The sequence below is a fragment of the Sorex fumeus genome, unplaced genomic scaffold (genome assembly GCF_029834395.1).
Source record: "Sorex fumeus unplaced genomic scaffold, SorFum_2.1 ptg000098l, whole genome shotgun sequence".
NCBI classification, from domain to species: domain Eukaryota; kingdom Metazoa; phylum Chordata; class Mammalia; order Eulipotyphla; family Soricidae; genus Sorex; species Sorex fumeus.
The window spans coordinates 57,592,150-57,619,697 of record NW_026606155.1 but is presented as its reverse complement, the minus strand read 5'-3'; the positions used below and the strand labels follow the sequence as shown (position 1 = coordinate 57,619,697).

Here is a 27,548-nt window from a genome sequence, read left to right as displayed (position 1 = left end):
TTCCATCAAACCATTTCTAAAATGTCTGAGTATTGTGTAATATTCATACATTAATTAAAATAAATAATTTCTTTTAAAACCTGTCCATGCTTAAATACCTGTTCTTGGCCAGATATTATGCTAGATGTTTTCACACAGATAGATGAACTCATTTGGTTCTTAAATGAATTCTCTAAGATTTTTCTTAGTGATTTGGAGTTGAGGAGGTGAACTGAGGCTTATTTTTCCCAAAACCATACGGCGTGAAGAACAAGACTGAAATTTAATCTATATTCTCAAAATCTAAGCATGACGTCTTTGATAGCTTTATAGGAGTCTGTCCTCTACAGTGTAGGATGTTTAGCAATATCTTTGGGTCAACCATCTCTTTGATAGTGTTCCCTGTCCTTCACAGCGTGAGAACCAAAAGTGTCTCCAGACATTGCAAAATATCCTCTGAAAGATCAAATTAATTTTGGGTTTTTTGGCCCCACCCAGTGATGCTCAGGGGTAATTCCTGGCTCTCTGCTGAGGAATCTCTCCTGGCAGTGGTTGGGGGACTATATGGAGTGCCACAGGCAAAGCAGATACCCTGCCCTCTATTCTATCACTCTGGCTCCAGAGACCAAATTATTTTTAATAACAATTGGTCTCCATTCTAGTCCCAACATCTGTAAATTGCTAATCCAAATATTTACATACATATAATTAAAATGATCAGCTTTATATATAGAGTGCATGATTGAGCAGTTACTGTAAATAATGGAACAAAAGTGGGAAATTGCATAATTTTCAATATAAACTTTAAATAAAACTTTAATGTCACCTCATTACCTTCATGGTAATTGCTTTTGGTTACATATTTTAGAGCTTCCAAGAGTTCTTTAATGGCTCTTATACTGCTTTTTTGTGTTCTTTTCATTTCATCTTTTTATAATTTACACTGTTTCCCATACGCAGGCCTGGAAAGATAGTACAGAGGGCAAGCGCTTGCCTTGCCTGCAGTTAACCCAGGTTTGATCCCTGGCACCACATACATTTCCCTGAGCCCCACCTAGAATGATCCTGGGCACAAAACCAGGAGTGAGCCTTGAGCACCACTGATGTGATCTCAACCACTTCTCTCCTCCCCCACAATTATGTTTTCCCGTACAATGTTATTATGTGCCATTAAAGTTATAATACCAACATCATGCTGAACAGAATTGCCTTAGGTATCATGCATTTTGTCCCCAAAGATTTTACCATTAATAGCAGAGTAGTATTCCATTAAGTATGCATACCACAGTTTCTTTGATGGACGTTTAGATTGGTCCCAAGTTTTAGTACTGTAAGAATGCAACTTTGAGTGTGCAGTATAATTATCTCTTTTATATCTAAGGATAAATCATCCATTGGAATGGTATTGCTAGATAATAGAGTATCTCCCCCCCACACCCTTTACCTCCGCTCAGGAATTTTCACTCCATTTTCCATAGACATGCCATTTTTCCCACCGGCATACTTCCCACCAGCAGTATAGCAGAGTTCCTTTTTTCTCTACATCCATGCTCGCATTTCACTTCTTATTTTCATTCTTTATTATATAGTTCATTCTTACAGGTATGTGAGGTTTTCTCTTACTTTTTATAGCATTTCCCTAATAAATGTGTCAAAACATTCTTCTTGTGTCTTTAAATATTGAGCTCACTCAATATTTTTACCCATATTTTTTATTGTGTTGCTTATTTTGTGATTAAATTTTATGAGTTCTTCATATATTTTGGTTATTAACCTTGTTTGATGTTTAATAGGCCAATATATTTTCCATTTCACTAGGTTACATTTTGTGATAATTTCTTTCATTTGTATAAAATCTTTTTGATTCATTGAAGTTCCATTTGTTTATTCCTAGTTTAGTTCCCCTTGAAACAGTGTTAGAGTCTCCAAATATATCACTGATGTTGAGATCTTATATTTTATCACCTTCGTTTCTTCTCTGCATTTTCTGTAGGTAATATAACTCTCCAGTTTTCCAGCACTATTTGTTAAAGAGGCTTTAGTTTCTCCGTTGATAGCCTCAGCTCCTTTGTTGTAAATTAAGCATCCATTTATGTGTGTATTCACTTTCGGACTTTCTATTCTATTCTCTTGATCTGCGTGCTGTTCCTATTCCAATATCATGCAGCTTTAATTGTTCTATTATACAGTTAGAAGTCGGCGGCCGTGGTGCTTTTGTTTTACTTTTCTCTCAGAATTGCTATGGCTATTCAAAGTCTTTTGAATTCCATACAAAATTTATAATTGTTCTTTTTCCCTGAAAAATGCTATTGATGGCCAAAGAGATAGTTCAACAAATAAGGTATTTCCCTTGCACTCAGTCTACCCAGGTTTGATCCTGTAACACATATTATTCTCCAAGCCCTGCCAAGAATGATCTCTGCATGCAGAGCCATGAGTAAGCCCAGAACACTGCTGGGTGTCGCCCATAGGAAGAGAGGGGAGAGAAAAAAAGAAAAAGAAATGTCAGTGGTATTTAGATATTGTGTTGAATCTATACATTGCTTTAGGTTAACATGGCTGTTTTAATAATATGTTTCCAATTCATGAGCATAAAAGTCCATTTCTTTTTCCTCTACTTATTATAGTAATAACTAATTTAAATTTTTCAATGTTATGACCTTTAGTGAGCTAAACCTTCTTAGGCTTACTCCCAGGTAATGAATTCTCTAATTCGTTGTTTATATTAAAGCAGTATAAATCATGGTGCTTCAAATAATTACTGTTTTAAAATTTTTATAGAGTGAATAGTCTCATCTGGTTCTAGACCTGAGGGAGAAAGCTTTCAGTTTAGCATTGGCCAAGCACACACACACGATAGCTGTTAAAAAATGACCAGGTGTAAAATGTTAAGTGAAATGTTAGCTATTGGTTCATCATACATAACACCATTATGTACTGGTGTGTATTTCTTTTTTTCACAATTTTTTGACTTTAAATCATAAATTAGTATTGAATCTTGTCAGAAATCTTCTAGTATATATTGATCCTGTTGTTTATTCTTTCATTGATGACATGTATGTGTGTATGTCTGTGTATATACGTGTCTGTGTATGTGTGTGTGTGTGTGTGTGTGTGTGTGTGTGTGTGTGTGGTGCCTCTAAGGTGAACATAACCAGAGAGGATGATTTGTTACTTACACAAAAAAAAAGAAATTTGTAATTATTTTGAATAGTTTATTTAAGTATCAAATTAGGTGTTAGGTCAATGTTAAAATTCCTGGACTATTTTTTCACAGCTGTAAGAGTTATATTACTTTCTTAGTACAGTGGGTAGGGCACTTGCCCTGCATGCAAATGACTAGGGCTTAATCCTCAGCACCCTGTATGGTCCCTGAGGCTCACCAGGAATGATCCCTGAGCAGAGAGCCAGGAATAAACTCAGCATAGCCAGGTGAGGCCCCAAAACTAGTAATAATAATAAAATAATTCTATTACTTTCATCCCATTATCAATCTATATTATATATTTAGTTTGCTTTACTTCAAGTTTCCCATCGACATTTCTTTAGTATGCACATACTGAAATGATTTTATTTAATAATAAAAGAACATCTCCTTTGTAGATTTTAAATTTCCCTTATTAAATATTTATATTTTCAAAATGTCTTTATTTAATTGAATGAGGTGGCTGGTGCCATTTCAAAATAACCTCAGGTGGTAGGTGTAATGATATATCAAAGATTTGACCTTTAGCATTTTAGGATTCTATTTGTCTGCGTCGTCTTCTGCATTCATTTAGTCTTAATTTATATGCTATTACTCTATATGACTTAATGAGTAGATGTATTGGCATGAGATTCATTAACAAAAAGAAAATATATCTGAGTACATATTATTTTTGTGCAGTCAGAATAGTGATTTTTAACTTCATTTGGATCTCAACTCTGACACAGAAAATGCTGCATATAAAACTGTTCAGTATTTGTAGGAACCTTATTCATTCTCATTAGGTAGTCAGCTAAATAGACAGTGGATCTCCTAAACTGATACCCATTCTCTTACTTCTCACTTCTTTGCAAACAGCTTATTATATTCTTTTATTTACCTAGAGACAATTTATTTTTCAGTTCTCCATTATTTATTTTAAAGAAAATTGAATGTAATATTTACACTGATATAATTAAATTAACATCCTTGCAATGTCTTTTAGAATGCTTTGGTTGCATAGATAATCATTTGTCTGGGTAGCTTTTAGTCTCGAATCAGGTAATTGCCAAGTCTATTGTTGTGATATAAAATTTATTTTTCTACCCATGTACTTTTATTTTTAGAAATGGCTACTTCTAATTAGAAAATTTTAACACCTTTTCAGCCAGTTAGTCTGTATTTATATTGTTTATTTTTCCATTTTTCTCAGCTTACACAAATCTTTATCACAAGAAGAAAATCTAAAGGATCAGTTTAACCATACTCTCAGCACCTACGAAGAAGCTTTAAAAAATAGAGAGAACATTGTTTCTATTACTCAGCAACAAAATGAGGAACTGGCCACTCAACTGCAGCAAGCTCTAACAGATCGAGCAAACATGGAATCAGAGCTTCAGCGTGCTTTAGAGGCCTCGCAAGCAGCCAATGACAAAGTTCAGCAGTAAGTAAAATAATCTTGCATTATTTCAGAAGCGTGGAACAACGCAAAACTGAAAACATTTTTGGCAATTAAATAACAATGTTATCTAATTAAATAACATCATGTTATACTGTCATGCCCTTGAGAGTTTAAAGCAAAATTAGGTTGAGCCAAATCAACTTTTTTGATTGCTTATCATATCCATATTGGGAGTCAAATACCATTTTCTTGTGAATCATGATTATTATTTAAGACAGACCTTTTTCAATTAATCATCAATCACCATCAGTTCAAGTAGGAAGTACACTTAAGGTCATTTCATAGGAAATAGGTAAAATTATTCACAGGGGGAAGATGCAGTCATGAAGTTACTGATTTTACTCATTTAGCTACTCAGTAATCCTGCTTGAGTTGAGATCATCTGTGATCTTGCATACTGAGATTTCTAGAACTTAGAATCCAGCACAGTGAAATTGATTTTTGCATGTTGTGTTTCTGGTTTTCAGGCTAGCTTTTTAACAGTGCATAATTACGTTTGTTTATTTTTCATGATCTTTGAATTTTTATTAAAATTCGAATAAAGCTGCATAATCAGTCAGTCTTAGAACAGTTCATAAAAAGTTAAAAATGACTTTTATCAAGGAGTCAGTTTTGATTTCATGGGACTTGAATATTTTAGCAGAGTTTTCTAAGGTACCTTTAATATAAAATGTGTACTTAACTGATGACCTCCTTATTAATAGTAGTATGATGTAATTTATATATATATTATTGCTTTTAATTCCTAAGATACTTCTTTTTTTGTAACAATTTTTATCAGTTTCACAGTATGAAATAAAGTTAAAGTTTTCTTAGTTCTCAATACATTTCATTCAAAACTAAATCATCTCTGCTATTTTCTCTAATACCCCTAAAACTATATGTTGGTTAATAATTTAGGTATAAAATATTACCAAGTTCATTTTAAAGCAGTTTACAATTGTAAAAGTTAATTTTTATTACCATTATATCTTGAATCTTGTGATTTATAATAAGCATTATATTTCTTGTATGTTAAAGATTTGTATTATAATCAGTGATAGACTTTTTTCAAATATTCTCAGTTGTACATTGGTAGTTGAAGAACATTAACGTGTATACATAGATCTCATTTTATTATAGGTTGCAAATTAGTAACTGTTCACAGTCATTATCTGATTTAGTTTAATTTGCCTAGAAGTCTATTAATTAAAACAAATTTCCCTATTTTCTTTGCCTCTTAGCCTTTAGTTTCTATCATGAGCAAATCCTCCTTGATTATGTTTTCCAAAGATCAAGACAGTTTATAAAAATTTTTGAAAATACTGTCAACCTTTTTCAATTTTAACCTTATCGCTTAGGATTTCTATTTTATAAAAGAAATTACCTTGCACACAAAATATAAAAGTAACATCTCATTTGGGGGTGGGGGGGCAGGGCATAGCCAGCAATGCTCAGGGATTACTCCTGGCTCTGCACTCAGGAATTACTTGTGGTGGTGTTCAGGGGACCATATGGGATACCAGGGATTGAACTCAGGTTGTCCACCTGCAAGGCAAATAAATGCCCTACCTGTCATACTATTTCTCTGGTCCCTCAAATATTTTAACTGAACATGTTTTGCCTTTAACAAACTCACCATATTGCTCATTTTTTATTTACCCACAGACAGATCAGAACTTTTAAATGGAATGTCACCAATCTGTGAACTGTTTACATGTAACAATTAAGTCACTTACAAGAGTTAAATATTAAATTTCAACTTTAATGTTAAATATTTTCTTTTGCTTTCCAGTAAGAAGACCCCTACAAAACATTATCAAGTTTTCCTTTTTATATTCAGTTCCCTGCATTTCTCTTTTAGTTACTCTCAGTTGGACAGCATATAATCATTGCAGTGAAGGTAAACATCAAATCATTTTGCTAGCTTTAAGATGATAACTTTTTAGGAAACTAGCAAAAAAAGACTTTATTAGATGCTATTAGTTTGCTCCATGTTATCTGTGGGTAAAAATTTTGGCAAATAATTTAAAGGTCACTAGTAAATATGTAGGTATTCCAGGTAATAGTTAAAAATCAGAACACTTTTTTTAAAGTTCAACTTTTACCCCCTTTTCCCTTTACAAACAGATTTCTTGAGGAACTTCTCATTAACTCCTATTTCATACACTGAAGTTTTTCTTAAGATGACTTCTAATTTCCCAAATATTAAATATAGTATTTCATTCTCAGCACATTTTGATTATAAAACAAAAATAGCATCGCAACTGAAAAGGTTCTAATATAGCTAATAGCATAATGGTTTAAAAACTCAGACGCTAGATTAATAATGTATAGGGCATGAATTAGGACATCTCATTTTAAAGCTGTGCAGGTGTAAACGATATGATGTGAATAATAATATTCCTAACTCAAATGTAAAAACTAAATGAGTCAATGAATGTAATTTTTTTTTAAACTTGAGAAAACTCCTTCTGTCAACTCATCCACATTGTTCTCTCTCAGTCTTAAAGAAGCTCTTTCTTTTGGGACTAAATGTGTTTTATTCTTTTCAGTAGCTGACTTTCAGACAGACCTATATGTTTGGATCCATTTTTCCTTATGCATTACCCTTGAAGTCTGGAGCAAATTACTTACTCAACTGGTAACAGGAGTTTCTCAGTTTAAACATGCCAATGGTAATTAATACTAACATCACATGTAGGGCTCATATGAGTAATAAATTGAAGAAAGGGCATGTAATATGCCAGTTTTGTTCCAGCTTCTTATTATAACCAAATTATAAATTATTGGTATGATCATAGTCTTCAAAATAGGAAGACTAGTTCAGTTGCATTCTTTTCTATAATGGCTGTCTAACTTTTGTAGAAAGTTAGACAAGCCTTATAGAAAAGGCTTCTGTGTGTTGTCTGTTTTTGTTTTGAAAGGAGTTCCCTAAAAATAAAACTCTGCATTCTCCTGTATTGAGTTCAATTTCAACAGTCTTTTACCCTCACTCTTTCTTACCTCTCTCAGTTACTTTGCCACCAGGTTTTGTAACTGCTTTTCTCCCATTTCCTCCATCCCATTTCCTATTTATTAATTGCATTTATCTGGGCTCTCATCATTCCTTATCTGTACTAGTATAATAATAAATAAACTAGTTTACCTGCCTCTCACTTTCTCAAGTCTTCCTCACTGCCAGCAATTGATTTTTATAAATTGTACATTTGGTTGTATTACTTCACCATTCATTATTTACAAAAATATTCCACAGGCCTTCATCCCTTACACATTAAAACATAAGCAATTTAACATAACCCCTGAGATGTATCAGTGATCCCGTTGTTTTTAATCCTTCTTCAGCTTCTGCCACAGTATCTCTTTGAATGCTATTTCTTCTTAGAACATAGTCTCCCATTTTAGTACATGGTTGAATTTTTGTTTCCTCTTAAAGGAAAGTCTAAATCTTATCCCTACAATAAGGCTTAAATTATTTCTTATTTTTTATTTTTTATGTTTAGTCCATTCCTTCCTTAGCAGTCTTGATTATCTAGGTGTTGTGATTATTTTGAGTGTGTTTCCTCCCTAATCTGTTTCCTGAAAAATTGCCCATCCCTGATCTCTCCCAAGTTGTTAGCAATGTTCTATTCCTCTTTGTATCCCTAAGTCTTCCAAATAATCCCATAAATGGCTTCTATGCAATATAAACATGCCCCATGAACAAGTGGAGTAGAACCATTTTATTATTGGATAACATAGTAAAGTAAAAGTGGGTCAGGTCAGAGATCTACATTTTACATGTATTTTGATATGCTTTCGCCCCTAGATGAAGCATTTTTATTTCTAGGTGTACCCAGAGCTTACCAGTTTCAAAGGAAAGGACTTTTATGATTAGTACTGCCTGCTCATTACTCCACTCATATTTGGGAGAGCTTTCTTCCCAGTAATCAGCTTTTAATCCTGTTGTCACCTCCAATTCCTGTCAAGTTTAGCTGTATTTTAATTTCTGGAATCTTCTTCCATAGTGGAAAGGCATCATATACTCTTTCTGAGAATTGTAGAATTTTTCATTTATAGGTTATTATCTTTCAGTTAAAATTGGTTCATAAACTTTTTAATCTTATGTAAAAATACCCTTTTTGTACGATATTTCTGAAAAGAAAAATTTTATACAGTGGCCATCTATAAGCTAGCCTGTATTTACAGGCAGATGTCATTTACAAAGCAAAATGTAATGAATGCCAGCTTCATTACAAAAATTGCTCCTTACCCCAGGTGTCGTAAAGCTGATGGTTTTACCAGTATAAATATATTCCCTTGAAGTAAACATTAATCTTTGTATAGACTTATCTTTAAAAATGTGTATGTTTGTGGGTAGTGAGCACAATGTAATTTAGCTTTTATATTGCTCTATTTTTGAAAGTGAATACACTTAGTTTTAGAAACTTGCTTTTGAGGACAGAAGCTTTATAAGTAAACCCTCCCTGAATAATTTTATGAAGGACTAACCATAATTTCTTAGAATATATTAGAAAAGAGATACCTGCCTATTTGTTAAGTTTCTATCAGCATGAGAGATTTAAAATTCTATAGTTTTTTTTAATAAAATTCTATATAGTTCTTTATTTGGATTCCTTGCCTTTTCATCAATAGAATACTTCTTATAGCATTGTTTTTAAAAATGTATATATTTAAATCTATTTAGCATGCGTAATTGCTACATACTTAAAATGAAGGTATTTGTAACCAGGATTTTCAATTAAAAAATCCTCTCAAATATAAATATTTTATAATATAATATCATTTGCTCCATATCATCTTTACTATGGGACAAATTTGCAACACTAGGTAGAAATTCCTTCATAAACTGTAACTATATGATGAATAGGTCATATTCATCAAATATAAGAAAATATATATAAGATAAAGTTGTAAACTTTTAAACATTGTTTCAAGGAAAAAAGTATAAAACTTTCTTTCCATACTTTTCTTTTGAAGGTTACCTAAAACTTGTGAGTTCTAATTTATTGCATAATCTAAAGATCAGCCTATCATTTCCCTTTAAAATATAGAGCATCCTGTGTGTTTTGAGTGGTATTGATGGAAATAAAAGAACAGAACATGTAAAGCTAACAAAAACTCTTTCCTGCCTCTTGGCCAAATACTGATTTCTATGAAGAAGTTGAAGTTACAAAGAAATTGTGAATTCTCAGTCTGGTTTCCCTGCTGATGAGTAAAAACTGTCCATAGTTCTCTTCGAAGTGTCAAGGGAGGCTCCATAGTGTCACACAAGGGTTCTTAGCGTAGAACAAACATACTTTCCACAAACTCAGCTGCTTAATCTGTTTGCAGGTTGAATTATAAAACAGAGTTAGATGACTCTGGATGCTGAGAAGGGGAACAGAGTATTACCACAGTTACTTGATTTAAAAAATAAATAATAGACCTGTTATTCATACTGGGGGGTGTAAAATAACTCTACAGTCATCATTGAAAGATTGCACTAAATTTCCAAGTTGTGCTGTTGGCACCAGACTCTGACTTAATCATTGTTAAAACTAATATGCAGTTTAATATAAAAGGAATTAGTGAACATTTATAATTGTGTTGTCTTTTCATTAAAATTATTCTGCTGCATGCAAAATTTATTTGTGATATTTTTCCCATAAACTTTTGGTTGTTCTACAAGTAGTAAGACACAAATAAATATGTCTTTACACTTTATAAACACTTACTGATTGAATCAAAAAGTAAGTTTCATAAATGCAAAATTCATAGTAAGCTATAAATCAATATTTGATGTTTAAAGTTCATCACTTTGATTTATTAGTATTATTAATGAATAATTTTTAACTTTTCTTAAAATTGTTCTTCAACTGCTTTTGTATTTGGGATTTAAAAGATCTGTGAAATATGAAACTTGTCTCAGCAGATAAGTTTAAGAGTTCAGTTATTTGTGATAGTTTATGTACTCTAGAACTCTTTAGTCAGCTTAGGAAAACACTTTGTTAGTCTAGATCTAATTAAATATACTTTATTATCATTTATGTGTGGAAAGTGGATACAGATGACTCCTAATCAATCAGTGCAACATGATTAATTTTTATTTTTGAACATACAATCTGTTCTTTAAGAATATTCCAGATTCACAAATGATGGAACATTTTAAAAGTTAAATGCATATTTAATTATGGAATTTATTTTATTAAAATTTTAATTTGATCATATATAATGGTTACCTCTGTATAGTTATACACAATGCCTTGAACAATTTGGGTACATAATCCATTAAGTACATAAAGAACTATTTAAGCTACTTTATGTACAGAGTACTATGTATGTAGATGCCTAATTATGTTCACTTCTTTATAAAAACTAAAGAATTTGAGCTTTCACCTTGATACTTAGGAAATGTCTCATTTTGTCAAGAAAATGAAAGTTTTAATTGTCTAGCTCATTCTCTTCTACTAGGGAATGGTTAATGTAAGATTTTACCAGTAGGACCTAACACAAATTGAGAAACTCATAGAAACTATATTAAGTAGAAATGAAGAATTCAGGCTAATTAAGACAAAAGAATTTTGCAACTTAAAAATATGCACTGTCCTGCATAAGTTCCCTTTTATACTGAATTTTAATGAATGAGTAATCGAGAACATGAATATAGGACTTAAAAACAGAAAAAAAATTGCAACATAGCTATTTGAATTTGATCTACTTTTTTCAGAACTGATCTTTCATGAGTTCATCTAGGGTTGGTCTGGTACATCTCTACCTACTAGATATATTTCAGACCAACACAATGAAGAGAAATGAGAGAAAAAGAACCACAGAGTTCAAATGAAAGCTTCTGTTTCAGTTTAGAAGCTTAGCAACACTTAGCAAGTTGTGTTGCTTAAAATATGAAAGCGTTCTGTTTCAGTTTAGAAGCTCAGCAACACTTAGCAAGTTCTGTTGCTTTTCTTCAGTCCACTGTTACAATAATGAGTAGAGTTTCTGTGGTTTTCGGGAAGTTATAGGATGTGCCTACTAGTGAGTATTTACATTTTAACTAGAACTTGACAATCTAAAAAATAATGGATCCATTCTTACACTTCAAAAAATTCTAAGGTGATTTTCTTTTTTTAGTTTTATTTTTTCTAATTTATTTTTATTAAGATATCGTGATTCATGATAGACTTGTTTCAGGCATAAAATGTTCTAATACTATCACACCACCAGTGTCCCCTTCCTTCCACCAACATCCCCACGTTCTCTCCCAGCCCCAAGTCTGCCCCCTTGGCAGACATGATACATTTATTTTATATCTAATGGAATTTTCTCATAGGTACTTATATATGATATGTAAGTCTCTTAGAGTGGCTAAAAGATCTAATTAAGTTATTTCATTTGGATAGTTTCTTCTTAGCTACAGTTAAAAACCTTCTTACTTGACAACGCAATATAGCTCTTAGGAAAAGTTATCCATCTTACCTGAAAAGAATTGTTAGAATTGACAGAAATAGAATATATGTAAAAGTATTTGAATTTTTCAGGAAAAGGTAACAACACTAAAATGCTTTTAATAATAGAAGAGGGGGAAGTAAGCTATTATCTGAATCATAATTTTAAAGTTTTTGCTTGAATGTTTCTCAGTCTCACTTCATTATACTTGATTACTCATTCAGAGCCTCCTCCTTTAATTTCTCTATTCTTATGTACATAGATTGTATATAATGTATCTACCTATTAATATAGAAAATACCTACATTCTTATATAAGCCAGAATCTTCCTTTTACATCTCAAATCTGATTTACACTTCCTTACTTGGCAAGATTTTGTTCTTAATGTATAATTGTCAAAAGTTAAATTGAACCTGAGCGAGCAGAATGCAACTATCACTTGGTTGCTAAGATTCTGTGTTTGATTATTTCTCTCACTAGATTTGGACTTTGCACATGTGTGCATTTGACCCTTCATGAATATAAAATGAGAAAATCTTTTGCTTATTTTATTCTCTGATAAGATCATAAACACTGTTTTTACCTAAACCTCATTCTTGATCATTTACACTTAAGGAGAAAAATATCACTTTATGACAAGAATATATGTTGAACAATTAGCAGAAGTATATCTCCTTTCTTCTCTGTATTATAAAATATTCTGGAATAACTCAAAGGAAACCTATTTTTAAATTCTAAAATATAAATTTTTAAATGTTACAAGCCTAGTCTACATTTACTTCATCAGTTGTGACAATGCTGTCTAAAAGTGAAATACAATACTTAGAAAATTGCATAGTAAGCAGTATTTTTTAACCCAATCAACTTACTAATTTTAATTGCTTTAGCATTTGTACCTTTCAAAATTACAATTCCTGGTATCTTATAATCATTTTCCTTTTTCTTTCCCTATATAACAGCATCCTAAAATAATGTATCTCTTTGTTAGACATCCTATAAAATGATGTTTTAAAAACATAGATGCATTTAATAAATTATATTCTTTTTTTACATTAATCTTCCATCTAAGCTTTCTGTATTTCACCTACTCTTCCAAGAGGTTCTCTTCAACTTGCTGGAGGGCCTAATCTTTCCCAGAATGAAGGGAGTAGCACAGTTCAAGAACAAGAATGAATCTCTGTATAATCACACCACAATGTGAGGTGACCCTAAGACAGAGAACTGACTAGATACACATATGGGTTTTAGGAAGACTTTCTGATGCTCTTTTTTAACACAGCTGTGAGAAGAATGTGGCTAAGACCCAATAGTCATTCTTGAGTAGAGCGGCAAAGGAAACCATGAGGAGAAGAGAATTTAACACATGGGTGTAAGAGAGTACAGCTTCATTGATGCGATCTGAGGGGAATGCCTAATGACTGGAAGAATCAAACTTGGCAATGAAAACACAAAGCTCTTTTCATCAATTCAGACTCTAAAGCTGCAGATGGTCACCTCCAGCCTTGTCTATTCAGTGGGCGGTTTTATAAAATGGCACTTTGGTGAATACTAATAGATCAAAACAAAGATTTAATAACATAAAGATGTGGTGTTCATTTTTAAATGAGTACACAGGTCAGTGTCTCAGAAAAGGATAAAAAGAGTACCTTTGATATGTGGGTCTAAGGTCTTTTGTTATTTTTCAACTTCCAAAATAAATGACATCTTTAACTTAAAGATAGTGTTTTATGAAAAAGTTTTCATTATGGAAAAGACAACAGAATCAGGGTTTATAGTTTTGATTCACTAGATTTGTTGATTCTGTTTGAAGACTCTCGGTTTATAATGTTTGCTGATGTTTTCATTTTCAAGAGTGTATTAATCTAATAATTGAGCACGTGATATTTTATACTTGGAATAGAGATTTTTTATCATTTCTGAGATTGCAAAAAGACATCCAGAACAGGCCTTTGAACTTCACTGCAGTCTTGAAATTTCATTTCTGCTACTTTGCAAATGCAAATTTTCTACGAGTTTAAAATTTTTTCTTTATTAAAAGATAAATCACAGTAATTCTTCATTTAACTTATAGGACTTTGACTTTATATTAAAATATATTTTTCCAGAATAAACTTTTTGGACTTTGTTAGTACTTTAAAATCTATTTTAAAACATTTGGCTAAAATCCCTAAATTAAGCTATATTATTCAAATGTCAATGTGTGAACTTAAAATGACTCAAAACTTTATATTTCTATTATTTATAAACTAAATATGATTTCTAAATATGTGCTTCTTGTAATTTTATCTAGTAAGCGAATCTAAGACATAAATTACAATTCTGGAGATTAGTTAATTTAAGAGAGATTAGTTTCTAGTAAAAATACGAGTAAACTACCAATACCTCTGTCATTCTTTGAATGTGTACATGTCATTAAATTGTGATTATTCTCAGTTTCCTCATCTGAAAGATTGGGGTTATATACTTCTCTGTCTGCTTCAAAACATTATATAAAAGCTTACTTAGAGGGTTGGCTATTTAGCTCTATCAGTTCTTAACACCGTCGATATACATGAATCCCCTTAACCCATGTCCCTTTTGTTTCTCATATATCTCTTCTCTGCTTCCCCTTCACTCTATTTCTTTCCTTCTCCCTGATACTCTGGGGCCATCGATATTCTTGGCATTCCCCTTTAAGCCATTGAATTTCCTCATCCAGTTACTCTAAATGTGGTAGGAGGGGCAATCTAGAAAATTACTGGTAGAGGGAAATGGACACTCGTGGTAGGATCGGTGATAGAATATTATTTGTCAAAAATCCAACTATGAATAACAAATGACCAACCTGGGTTCAATCCCTGGAATCCCATTCACCAAACCCACCAGGAATAATTCTTGAGGTGCAGAGCCAGGGGTAACCCCTGAGTACCACCAGGTGTGGTCCCCAAACAAAAACATAATTGAAAAAATGTCTATCAGTATAAATTTATAGTTTAACTTTTTCCTTCTACCGAATGAAAAAATATCATAGAATTAGTGGACATACCTAACACGGGATTTTGGTTTCTGTGTATATTTTTTCATTAAAAGGTTCCAAAACTCCAAGGTCTAGATTCAAAGTAAACGTACTTAGTCTAGAGTATCCTTTTATGCCAGAAAGCAATAAAGTACTCAGTGATTAATTGGGAAGGTCTGGAAATGTGGCTCAGTGATAAAATGCCTGCCTGGCAGGCAATTCTAATGGTATTTGTGACCCCGGCTACCAAAATAAAAGTGTGTAGACTCTGGCATACCACAGACAGTGGTGTGCAAACACCACAGCTAAAACTGTGACCCTCCCAACAAGCACCATAGCCAAGAGTGCACCTCAGTCATTGCAACAACAAAAGGGAAGGAAAGGAGAAAGAGAAATTGGGAGTTGAGTCATGTCAAAAGCAGACAGGAACTAGCTTGAAATACTTCCTATTGACCAATTTGGGGCCATATATGCTATATTATGTAAGTAAATAGCTGTATTTTGTTATAAAATATTTAGTTTTTACATCAAAGAATATATACAAAACCAAATGTGCGATGTCAAAAGGAAGAAATCTTATGTACATGAATAAGTTACAAAATGTAGATTGAATGAAAGAATTAAAATGTCACCTTGTACTAAGTAATCAACATAGGTGTGCATATTGGCTCTGATTAGTGCTTCTGTATTTCAGGAGTAGATGACTAAAATACAGGAATAGCTGGGTCCTACGGGAGTTCTAGTCTTAGTTTTCTGGGTTTGGGGTTTGTTTGAGTGTTTTTTTTTTATTGATTTACCATGAGTTACAAAGTTAAAAATAGCCTCTCACCAGTGTCCAGTAGTCTTAGTGTTTTTCTGAGAAATCCCCATAATGTTTTAATTATGATTAAAATTAAATGAGAGTTCCTTTTTTCCACATCCCAGCCAACACTGGTTGTTTTCAGTATTTTTGATATATGATCACTAGTATGAGATGATACCTCATTGTTTTCATTTGTATTTCTCTGATAAATGATGTAGCACTGTAGCACTGTCCTCCCATTGTTCATTGATTTGCTCAAGTGGGCACCAATAATCTCTCCATTGTGAGACTTATTGTTACTGTTTTTGGCATATCAAATATGCCACAGGAAGCTTGCCAGGCTCTGCTGTGCAGGTGGGATACTCTCGGTAGCTTGCCGGGCTCTCTGAGAGGGACAGAGGAATCAAACCTGGGTCGGCCACGTGCAAGGCAAATGCCCTACCTGCTGTGCTATCGCTCCAGCCCATAAATGATGAGGAACAATTTTTCATATACTTATTGACCATCTTGTGTCCTCTTCCTGGCCATGTCTGTTCATTTCCTCTAGGCATTTCTTGATGGGGTCATTGATTTCTTTGTTACTGAGTTCTGTGAGAGCTTTATATACTTTGGAAATTAGTTCTTTATCTGATGTATTGTGTGCAAATTGAGCACGGTAACATTTTTCAGTCCAAGAGTTCTCCCTATATTTTTCTCAGTAATTTTATGGATTCTGGTTTGATCTTGAAGTCTTTAATCCATTTCAAACTAACTTTTGTTTATAGTGTGACTCATATTCAGGTATTTTTTTATGCATTTTTGTTATCCATTTTTCCCAGCACCAGTGGTTGAAGATGCTTCCCTTTACTCACTTTTTGCATCCGGCTCCTTTGTCAAAAATTAACTTTAAATAGTACTAGGGTGGGATGGAGGTAATAGACAATAACTTAGAAGCACAATAGTTATGGGCATTCTGTTGGTGTTGATATGAGGTAACTGTTGCAGACCAAGATGATAATGTTAGCAGTATTATAAATACATAGCCTAAACTATAATAATTTTTTAAATAAGATCACTATTTTATAAACCCCAATATGATTAATTCAAGCAAAGACCACCAACCAGTCATAGAATGTGTTGAAGGAGAATCCTTTAGCACTGGAATCAGTCGGTTTAGTTTAAGAAGGCTTGCTTTGCATATATCATGTAGTTTAGAAGTTAAATCAAAGAGGACTTAGATAGGGGGATTTATGTTGTTGGTGCCTTCAAACACCATAAATGGGAGGTTATTATTAAAAGTTCCTTTAGAAATTCCTCTTACTCAAATATTCTGTGCTTATGTAAATGATAAGAGAGCTCAACCATTCAACCTTTTCTCAAAATTATCTTTTAAAGATACCATAATGTAAGGAAGTTTTGCCTTAGAGTCTTTATCAGTGTTACACTAGGTACCAATTCTTTATTTAAATTTTGATGTTTTATTTATCATGATGTTTTTTATTTCCATAATATTGCATTAAAATATTTACCTTGATTATGGAGGAATATTTTTATACCCCCTTTCAATATTTTACTTTAGTTGAGTGTCTAGTGGACTAGAGAGAGAGTATAGGGGTTAAGGTAAATTGCTTTGCATGCAGGCAATCCCAGTTTAATCCCTCACACTGCGCATGGCCCCTAAGCATTGTCAGAATTGTCACCTGAGCACAAAGCCAATCATTGCTCTTGACCAACACTAGTTATGGCCCCAAAACCAAAAATTAAATAAATAAAATAATTAAGTACTGCGTTCAGCTTATTCTGTTTCTCACCGTGAACACTCAGGAACAGAGGGAAAAGATACTGCTGGGAGTGGGAGTGAGGGCATAGAAGACACACCAATTATATTGCTTTCATTCAAAAATTAATAAATTACTAAAATTCTATTAATTGTGCCCTAGAAAGATTTCTACTGTATGTTGTGTCATGCTTAGAAATAGTAGAGATGTAATTGAGATGAACAGCTCTAGTTCTTCTCACCCTATGGAATCTAGCCAAGTTTGGAGGCGGGGGGAGGGGGTTGGTTTTATTTCTTTCCCTTTTTGTTTGGTTGGGTTTTGAGTTCACACTTGCTTATGGTCAGGACTCACTCCAGGCTCTGTGCTCAGGGATTCTCCTGGTGACGCTCAAGGGACTATATAAGATGCTGAGAATCAAACGGGGTTGCACATAAGCACCTTACCTCTGTGCTTTCTCTTCAGCCTTCAATCAGGATTTTAATTATATATTATCCTAAAAACCTACCACTCTTTGAATTTCTTTTCCTTAATTTCATGATCATTCCATATACTATTTTGTCGGCTGTTATTTTGTCTTGCTTTCACTCATCTGTGTAGGTCAGTCATCAGTGGTAGCATCCCGATTACATTGTTAACACCGTATGTTGACTGCAGTTTGACAGTACGTGGATTTTATGTATGAAAGATAAATCAGGTAGAGAAAATTAATATGAGAATGACTGCTTAATAAGTTGAATATTACTTTTACTTTTTAGGCCCCTGGCTTAGTCTGAAATTTGAAGGTGTATTCCTCTGTTATCTCTACTAGTCTCCCAAAAGGATGTTGCCAGTCTTTTGAATTAAACTTGAATAAGATTGATTTGTATTCTCTGTTAATCAAAATTTGAAATGTTGACATTAGAAAATTTTATTCACTGCTAATTATATATGACTTTTATGAAAGTTAGGAAGGAAAGAATCCTACATTTTAAAGTTTAGTATCTGCCTAAAGCCCTAGGAAAACAACAGTGAGTAGCTTATTAAGCCATCTTAATAAGATGCCTTAATAAAACTAACCAGTTATTCTAGCTTGCTGCATTTCAGTTGGCAGTAGAAAAAGCAGTGACTCACTTTCTCTATCAGTAATTGAAACTTTTCTGGGTTTAAAATGATCAAAAACCTAAGCAATATTTCAGCAATGTTCCCAACCTTTCTTGAATCTTGAATTCCTTCAGTAGTAAAACATTAATTCCCTGGGTACTTTTAAGCATATTTATTGCACTGTTATTAGATAAAGAACTTAATTTACATTGATTGTTTTAATGATTTTACTTTAAATACAGTCTGTAATATTCATAAAATGTTGCATTACAGTAACCCATTAAGACTGTATATTGTTGTAAGGTGATATTTGGAATTCTCAGAATTGTACTTTTTTTTTTTGGTTAGGTTTGTGCTATCTCCTACAGTTTTCAAAGGCTACTCCAAAGCTCAGTGCTCAGGGATCACTCCTGGCATTATTTAAAGCACCGTACAGTAACTGGGATTAACTTCAGTCTTTCTGCATACAAAGCATATGCTCCAAATCACTGAGATAGTCTGTTTGTCCCCAATATTTTACTTTAAAGTAGAACAATGGAACGTATCTGTAATGAACACTAACGGCATTAATAATAATAAAAAGCTGAAAAAATAAACAGATTTGGGATCCAGAGAGATAGTGCAGCAGGTATGACACTTGTTTTTTTGCACATGGCCAGCCTGGTTCAATCCCCAGCCACCATTTGTTCCTCCCAGTCTGTTGGGAGTGATCAGTGAATGCAGAGCTAGGAGTAAGCCCTAAACATCACTGGTGTGGCCCAAAAAACAGGTAACTAAATAATTTAGAAATAGGGGACCAGGGATGTGACTCAGTAGTAAGTGCAAACCTTGCATGCAGAGCACCCGGGTTCCATTCCAGAGTGCATGTGCGCATTCACACACACACACACACACACACACACACACACACACACACACATACATGCATACACATGCTCACAATAGGCCAGAAAGATAGTACAGAGAGAGGATAAAACTCCTTGAACGTGGCTAAGCATTGTTTGGTTTGATCCCCTCCACTGCTCTTATCCCTGTGTACTGCCAGGATTGATCCCTGAGCAAAAAGCCAGGAGTGATTTCTAACTGCTGCCAGGTATGATTCAAAACCCAAAACATAAAAAAAGATTATTGATTAGGGATCTGGTCAAGAAAATCACAAGGTGAATTTGAAGATTTATTTTATGACCATTATGTGTATTTCAGTATCAAATACACATTCTTCTTCCTCTGTATATTCAGTGATCTGTAGGGAATTTTTAATAAAACAGTTTACAACTTGTAAAGAAAAAAAAAGCTCCAAAACAGCATTTTGATCTGCTGTGTTCATGTTATATTCCTCTCTCCTCTCTTTGAGAGAGAAATCAGCCAAAGGAATGAGTCATGAGCATGCTATACCGATCCCCTCTGCTCTATTCATTTTGTGTGCCCAAGTCCTCCAGTTTATCCATTTTAAAGACTAAAGAAATTAAAAACATCCCACAAATAAGTGCAGTCATTCTACGTCTATAGTCCCTCTCCTTCTGATTCATTTCACTCAATATGATACTCTGCATGTCCATTCATTTATGTGAATTTTATGACTTTTTTTTTCTAACAGCTGCATAGTATTCCCTTCTGTGGATGTTCCATAGTTTTTTTAACCAGTCCTCTGCTCTTTGGAACTTGGGTTGTTTCCAGATTCTGCCTATTGTGAATAGTACTGCAAAAACATAGATGTACATATGGCATTTCTGCTGTGTAGTTTTGGTATCCTGGAGTATATTCCCAGAAGTGGTATTGCTGGATCATATGGAATATCAGCTTCTAGCTTTCTGAAGAATGCCCATATTGTTCTCCTAAAAGGCTGGACCGGTTGGTATCTCCACCAACAATGAAGGAGTAAAAACATAATATGAAACTAATACCCAAGAACAGTAGAAAGAAGTAAAGGAACAAATATGATAACCCCTGTGTTGTATCTGTGTTGTAAACCATAATGCCCAAAAGGAGAGGGAGAGAGAGAGAGAGAGAGAGAGAGAGAGAGAGGGGTACTTGTCATAGAGGCAGGCTGGGGTTTGGGGGGTGGTGGCAGGGAAAGTGGTCATTGGTGGTGGGAAATATACACTGGTGGAGGAATTAGTGTTGGAATGTTGTATGACTGAAACCTGATCATTAACAGCTTTGTAACTGTGTATCTCACAGTGACTCAATAAAAAAAATTAAAAACAGGGGGGTATAGTGCCGCCAGCAGGTCAATCTGTACCTGTGAGGCGAGTGCATCAGCAGCTTGATGGCGCCTTCAGACTTCCAGAAACCCCAAAATTGCTGCTGTGCCTTTGGCCAGACCCCAAAAATGTGGGGCAGAGTTTACCAAGAAAGTAAATGGCCAAAAGTTAGCTATGTGGGAAACATACCCACAGACCACCTCCGGCTCAGCTATATAATTGGAGGCATTGCCTCATCTCATTCCTGATTGGGGGTAGAGCCGGTTCTGTCCTTCCCACCCCAGCGAGACCCCAAGTCATCGCCCACAAACGGCCTTTTTGGCTCCTGATCAAGCTGCTTAATGCTCATGATCCCAGAGACTCAGGAGTAAATCTCAGAACCCAGCAAGTTTTGGCAGAAATCCTTCCAGATTTAAGTGTTTAAAATTTTGGAATTTTAAAATCGCATGGCCACAACTGCAGCCATGAATGACATCATATGTTATTCATAACCAGCAGTAGAAGACAAATTGTCTACTGTTGCCTTTTCAGCAGATCTGAGTGTTGGGCTCAAATAATAATGGTGGGTCTGGTGTCAAAATATTGAATGTGATCAAAGGAGAGAGAGAGTAATGTGGAAATCATCTGCCCCACAGGTAGGGGTAAGGTGTGAGATGGGGGTATACTGGGGTTGTTGGGGGTGGAAAATGGTCACTGGTGAAGGTACGGGTGTTTCATCGTATGATCAAGACTTAGACCCGAAAGTTTTGTTACTGCTCTCACGGTGATTCAATAAATAAAATTATAAAAAAATTAAGGTGGAGTTCATGCACAATTTAATCAGCTAATCAGTGGCTGAATAAATAGCAGTACTCCTACATAAAAGAAGAAAAAATAATTAAAAACAAGCCAAAAATATTTAATAATAATTTCATTCTTCATCTCCAAAAATATAACAGAACCATCAATATTCTCTCACTTTGGGTATATCATAACCTGTGAATAATTAAATTATAAAATAGAAATGATGCTTTCAGAAATTGTTTTCATACCTTTTTATTTTACTTTTTTGTCAAATATTAGCCTGTTTTTATATATTTGTTTAAATCCCCAAAGCAAAGATTGACCAACATATAAAGAAAAATGAACCCTGTTACACTATTGGGATTGTAACTTGGTGCAGTTTCTTTGGAAAAATGGTGTGGAGATTCCTTTAAAACAGTGGGAATGCCAAATGATATAGTATTCTTACTCCCAGGCATTCAGTAGCACGAGTCCAAAGATATTTGAGTAATAGCCAAAACATGGAATCAACTTAGATGACCATTACCATATGACTGAATCAAGCAGCGTGGTTTATGTACTCAGAGAAACACTGGTCTTCCATTAGAAAGGTAAACTTGTGCCTTTGGGAATAAAACATGTATTAAAAAGATAAAGTTATGAAGGAAGGGAGCACCAAATAAAGGGTGTTGGGAGGATCCTCCCAGGATGGGAGAAGCATGCTGAAAGTAGACTATAGATCAAACATGATTGCCAGTCATTGCCTCTTTTGCAAACCCAAACACCCAAAAGGAGAGAGAGAACAAAAGGGAATACCCTGCCACAGAGGCAGGGTGGAATGGGGGTTGGGGGGTGGGAGGGATACTGGGATCCGTGGTGGTGGGAAATGGGCACTGGTGGAGGGATGGGTATTTGATCATTGTATAATTGAAATTCAAGCACAAAAATTTGTAAGTCTATAACTGTACCTCATGGTGTCTCACTAATAAAAATTTAAAAAGAAAAAAATAAAAAAAGATAAAGTTATGCCTTGGGATAAAACAGATGTTAACTTGAAGTTACTATACTAAGTGAAATAGGTAAGGAAGTGAAAGATAGTTATCAGATGGTTTCATTTGTGGAATATAAGTTACTAAAGCAAAAGAACTGACGGAAAACAACAAAATTCACTCTGAATCTTGAAAACCATGATGGTTACTGGAAGGAAGAGCATGGAGAAAATAGGAAGAAGGGTACTTTTGGTTATGGAATGGTACTGAGCTTTGGTGGAAGGTGCACACACAAAAGTGTCAAGCTATGCCCCCCTGAAATGCTATACTTCAAACTAATAAATCAGTAAAAAGAGGAAGAAACAAAAATTAATTTTAAAATTTAAAATAAAAACATTTCCTTGCATTTTCCTATGATCATTGGGCGTGGCTGGAGCGATAGCACAGTGGGTAGGGCGTTTGCCTTACACGCGGCCAACATGGCCGACCCGAGTTCGATTCCTCCGCCCCTCTCGGAGAGCCCGGCAAGCTACCGAGAGTATTCGATATGCCAGACACAGTAACAACAAAGTCTCCAATGGAGACGTTACTGGGCCCGCTCGAGCAAAAAAAAATCTTACTATGTTTCTCTCTTCTCCACATATGAGTAAGATCAGTTGGCATTTGTCTTTCTCTGTCTGACTCACTTCACTCAGCATGATATCTCCAGTTCCCTCCAAGTAGTAGCAAACTTAGGAAAAGGAAATTTATCTTTTCTTGTAGCTGAGTAATATTCTATTGTGTGTATTTATGTGTGTGTGTGTACTGCAGTTTATTTGTCTATTCATCTCTTGGTAGACAACTGGGTTATTTCTAAATCTTGATTATTGTAAGTAGTTCTGCAGTAAGCATAGGACTACAAATATCTTTTGCAATTAACTTCTTTGTATTCTTAGGGTAGATGTCAGGAATTCAGAAAAGTGTTAAATACTCATTATTAACCACCACCCAATGCATACTAAATGTATTTATTTAATTGAATACAACAATTATCTTAGTAATTAGTTAAATTACTAAATTAAGTTAGGATGCTGCTGAAAGAAATCATTAGTTAAATTAGAATGCTATTAAAAGAAATAATTTACTTTACCAAAAATATATGTTTTTATATCTTAAATGAATGTTAATGAGTTCTTTGTCTTTAAGTAAAAGAATATTTTTCAAAGAAATAACAGTTTAATACAGAACATTGACTATGATTTAACATACTGAATAAATATTTCCCCATTGTGGAAAAGTTACACCACTCTAAGACATGATTTGTTTGTGTTAGTAGACTTACTAAATATTAGTCTTTGCTAGTCTGGATTATGCCATTTATCTTTTCCTTGCCAACACTCTGATTTTACTCTGAAGTATTCTATAACTTGCAGTTATAGTATATTATTTCCATAGCTAGCTTTTCCAGTTTGCTTTATATACTTAGTGTATTCTGTAGCTAATAAATCAATAAAACCTTTTGTAATGTACAAACTCCTGTCTATGAAGCAGTTATAAGCAAACTTATAAGCAAACCCATGAATTTTAAAGAAAGGTATGTTGTGATTATATTGACTCTGAAAACACTTGACTTCCATAGAATACATCATTTATCGTGTGGCATAAACTGGTTTTAATATTGCTTGTAATTATATGAATAATAAACTGCGTGGATAGTAAAAACAATAAAAATGTTTATATTCTAGGAATACATTTTAACTAATTCTGTAATGCTGCATGTTAGTGGTATCTTTGAACAAGTTGATATGAATCTTATTTCTTGTGTAGAGAGTGAAACTGAGACATGTTAATAAAATTTTTATCTTAGTAATTGAATTTTATATTGGGTACATACATTTTCTGTATCGTTTTATGATAGACAACAAAAATGCATTAAAAAATGTTTGTCATTTAAATAAGAATATGAACACAGTAGGCTTTACATTGACTAAGTAAATAATGTTAGAAAGAAGGTGAATATATCAGTATATATCATTTTGCTCTTTTTGTTTTTTTTGGGGGGGTTGGTTTTTGGTTTTTGGTTTTTTTTTTTTTTTGGTTTTGGGGCCACACCTCTCAGTACTTAAGAATTACTCCTGGCAGTGCTCAGGGAACTATATGGGATGCCCAGAATCAAATCAGGGTCAACCACGTGCAAAGCAAACACACTACCTGGTATACAATGGCTTTGGTCTCTATCTAATCTTGCTCATTTCATAAATAATTCTTGCACAATGCAGTATTTCAGGACTCATTAAATTTGACCAGTTCTTAAATATCTCACCCTTACAATTACCTATTTTTTATTGAGACTATACTTCCATAAAAATAAATCTAGATTTGATTTTTTTTCTGATAAATGTCAGTTTCAGAAATAGCCCTTTGCTACCCCAACACACACATACGTGCACACACAGACTTCAGAAGTAGTGCTTCGACTATCATGAAAGTTGTTTGTATTTGTAATTGATTAATACAACTATTAACCTCAACTTATTGACAAAATTATATCCATAAATCATTGTAATTATGAACATAACCTTATAATTACCAAAGCTTCATTACCCATCATCCTATTAAAATGCTATCTTTGCCTCTTCCTCCTCCCCCAATGCCTCTTATCCTCTAATAACCACCATTTTTCAGAGTCAAAAATTATTTGATGTGTCTTGCCAGTGTGTTTGCATTTTGCTCTCCATAGCCTATATATATATATGAGTGAAACCACCTACTAGTTGTCTTTCACTTTCTGACATAGTTCACTTAGCATGACCACCTCCACCTCAAGTTCTATCCATGCTTTTGCTAACAGACCTGAGGGTGCTTGGCCATGGCAGTGCTGGAGTCATGAAGGCCACAGACTCAGTAGTCCTCAGAGGTCCCTAGCACTACGTAATCCCCTCAGCACTGCCACTAGTTCTCCCAGAGTACAGAGCTGGGGGTAGTTTCAGTCACCCAAAAAAGAAAAATAAAGTGATAAAATCTGCATAATAAATATACTGACTGTAAGTACCTCATAGTCAGCACACATAACTTAGTTTCATGCTCTCTGTCAACCACAGATGATCCTCTATACTGTGGGAAAATTTTGCAGACTATGTGAGCATGGGAAGAGAAAGGGGAATATATTATGAATAACTTTCTCTTGTAATTATCCACATTTCCCATTTCAAGTATTCACAGATATAATAGAAGATATTTTGAGAGAGACTAGTTCTGTTTCATTATTATTGATTGCTATTAATTTCTTGTGCCTAATATGCAAATTAATCTTTATCATAGATATGGATCTCTATGGTAAAAATATAGAGCTTATTTAGGATATGCATTGGAGGTAATGGGACATATCTCTGTGGATATCTGTAGACTACTGCTATAATTTATAATCTCACCTATAAGACAATTGTATAATGGATTTTAGACTAATTGAAGCAAATTGTTGTTAGTGTCAGAGTCATAGCCAGAAGCAATCCTGATACAGTGGTGGAAACAGTTGGTGCTATTAATGGATTCTCTTTATTTTTTTCATTTAGTACTAATAACTAATTTCATTTTGTTTTAATGTAACACTTTGTACAAGGTCATAAAAAATATTAAGTTGAATATGAGAACAGTACTGTCTGATAGTAGATATAAAACTCATCAAAACTGGCTTCTAGCAACTGAAGAGCAGAAGAAGGGAAGGGCTTGTAGGAATTCTTCTCTGGAAATAGTAAAAATTACCATGAGAATTTATTTGGAATGATAGCAGTCTGGGTTATGCAACCCTACTTCTCACATAATTAAACTCCATGGACTTCAGTGATAAAAATCAAAGTGTCCAAGTTATTCTGAATAATAAATATTATTAAAAACTGTGCTTCAAGCCACTCAAAAGTAGGCCAAATGTCAAGTATGTGGTTTGAGTTGTCATTCTTCAAAAGGCATTATGTAACTATACTGGGCAAACAGATCATTTCCTCTGGTGCTATCATTCAGATTGGGAAGAATGATCTGAACCAGGCAAGTGGGTGAACAAATCTGAGCCATCCATTATAATTACTTAACTTGAAAAGGCATATTATGGGGCCACAGTGATAATACAGCAGGTAGAGCATTTGCCTTGCACGCAGTCAACCTGAATTCAATCCCCAGCATTCCATGTGATCCCCCAAGCACCTCCAGGAGAAATTCCTGAGTGCAGAGCCATGAGTAACTCCTAAGCATTGCTGGGTGTGACTCAAAAAGCAAAAGGAAAAAAGGAAAGGCATATTATGAAAACTGGACTGTCTGCAAAGATTTATGGCAACTATTCTCAGTATCGTCTATATGTTTAGTCAAAAAAGTTTTTCTACTGAATCAGTCAAAAAATTTATCAAAGCTGTAAGTGCTATGATACTGCCCAAATCTAATATAAGGAAAAATTATAATCATTTGTAATTTTCATATATCATACTAGACACTTCAAATTTTCAGGACTTTTCAGTTTTATTATAAGTATAAACATTATACTTTATAAACATTATACACTATAAACAATTATTGTAAGTATAAACATAGGTATAATTCATATTTAATATCATTAAAATTAAGTCCCTGGGGCATTTCACAGAATAGTATCCTGTCAGTTTGAAAGATTTAGTGTGTCCCAACTCACTGACTTGCTACCATTGAATTATCAGGCTAGATACAAAAAATAAAATCTATTAATCTATTAATTCTTAATACTGATACTGCAACACAGAAAAGAAAGATTCATATGATTTAATTTCAAGCCTCCTATGATGCTTGAAGAGCCTTAACCTTGAAGTAGATGGATATTAAATAATTGAAATTACATTAACAAGAGACATTGTATAAAGCACTGGAAGTCAAAAAATGAAGCAGACTATTATCTGTATATCTGATTTACTAACAATGTCTTAATAAAATC

The 27,548-nt window shown here is 33.9% G+C and overlaps 1 protein-coding gene across 2 annotated transcripts in view; it reads left to right on the top strand.

The window, feature by feature from the left end:
• MIPOL1 (mirror-image polydactyly 1) overlaps positions 1–27,548 on the top strand; it is a 304,969-nt gene that overhangs the window by 255,452 nt on the left and 21,969 nt on the right. For both annotated transcript variants that reach the window (XM_056133809.1, XM_056133808.1), the window contains exon 12: positions 4,377–4,607. In XM_056133809.1, coding sequence (XP_055989784.1) covers positions 4,377–4,607 — 231 coding nt within the window. The remainder of the gene's footprint in view (positions 1–4,376; positions 4,608–27,548) is intronic.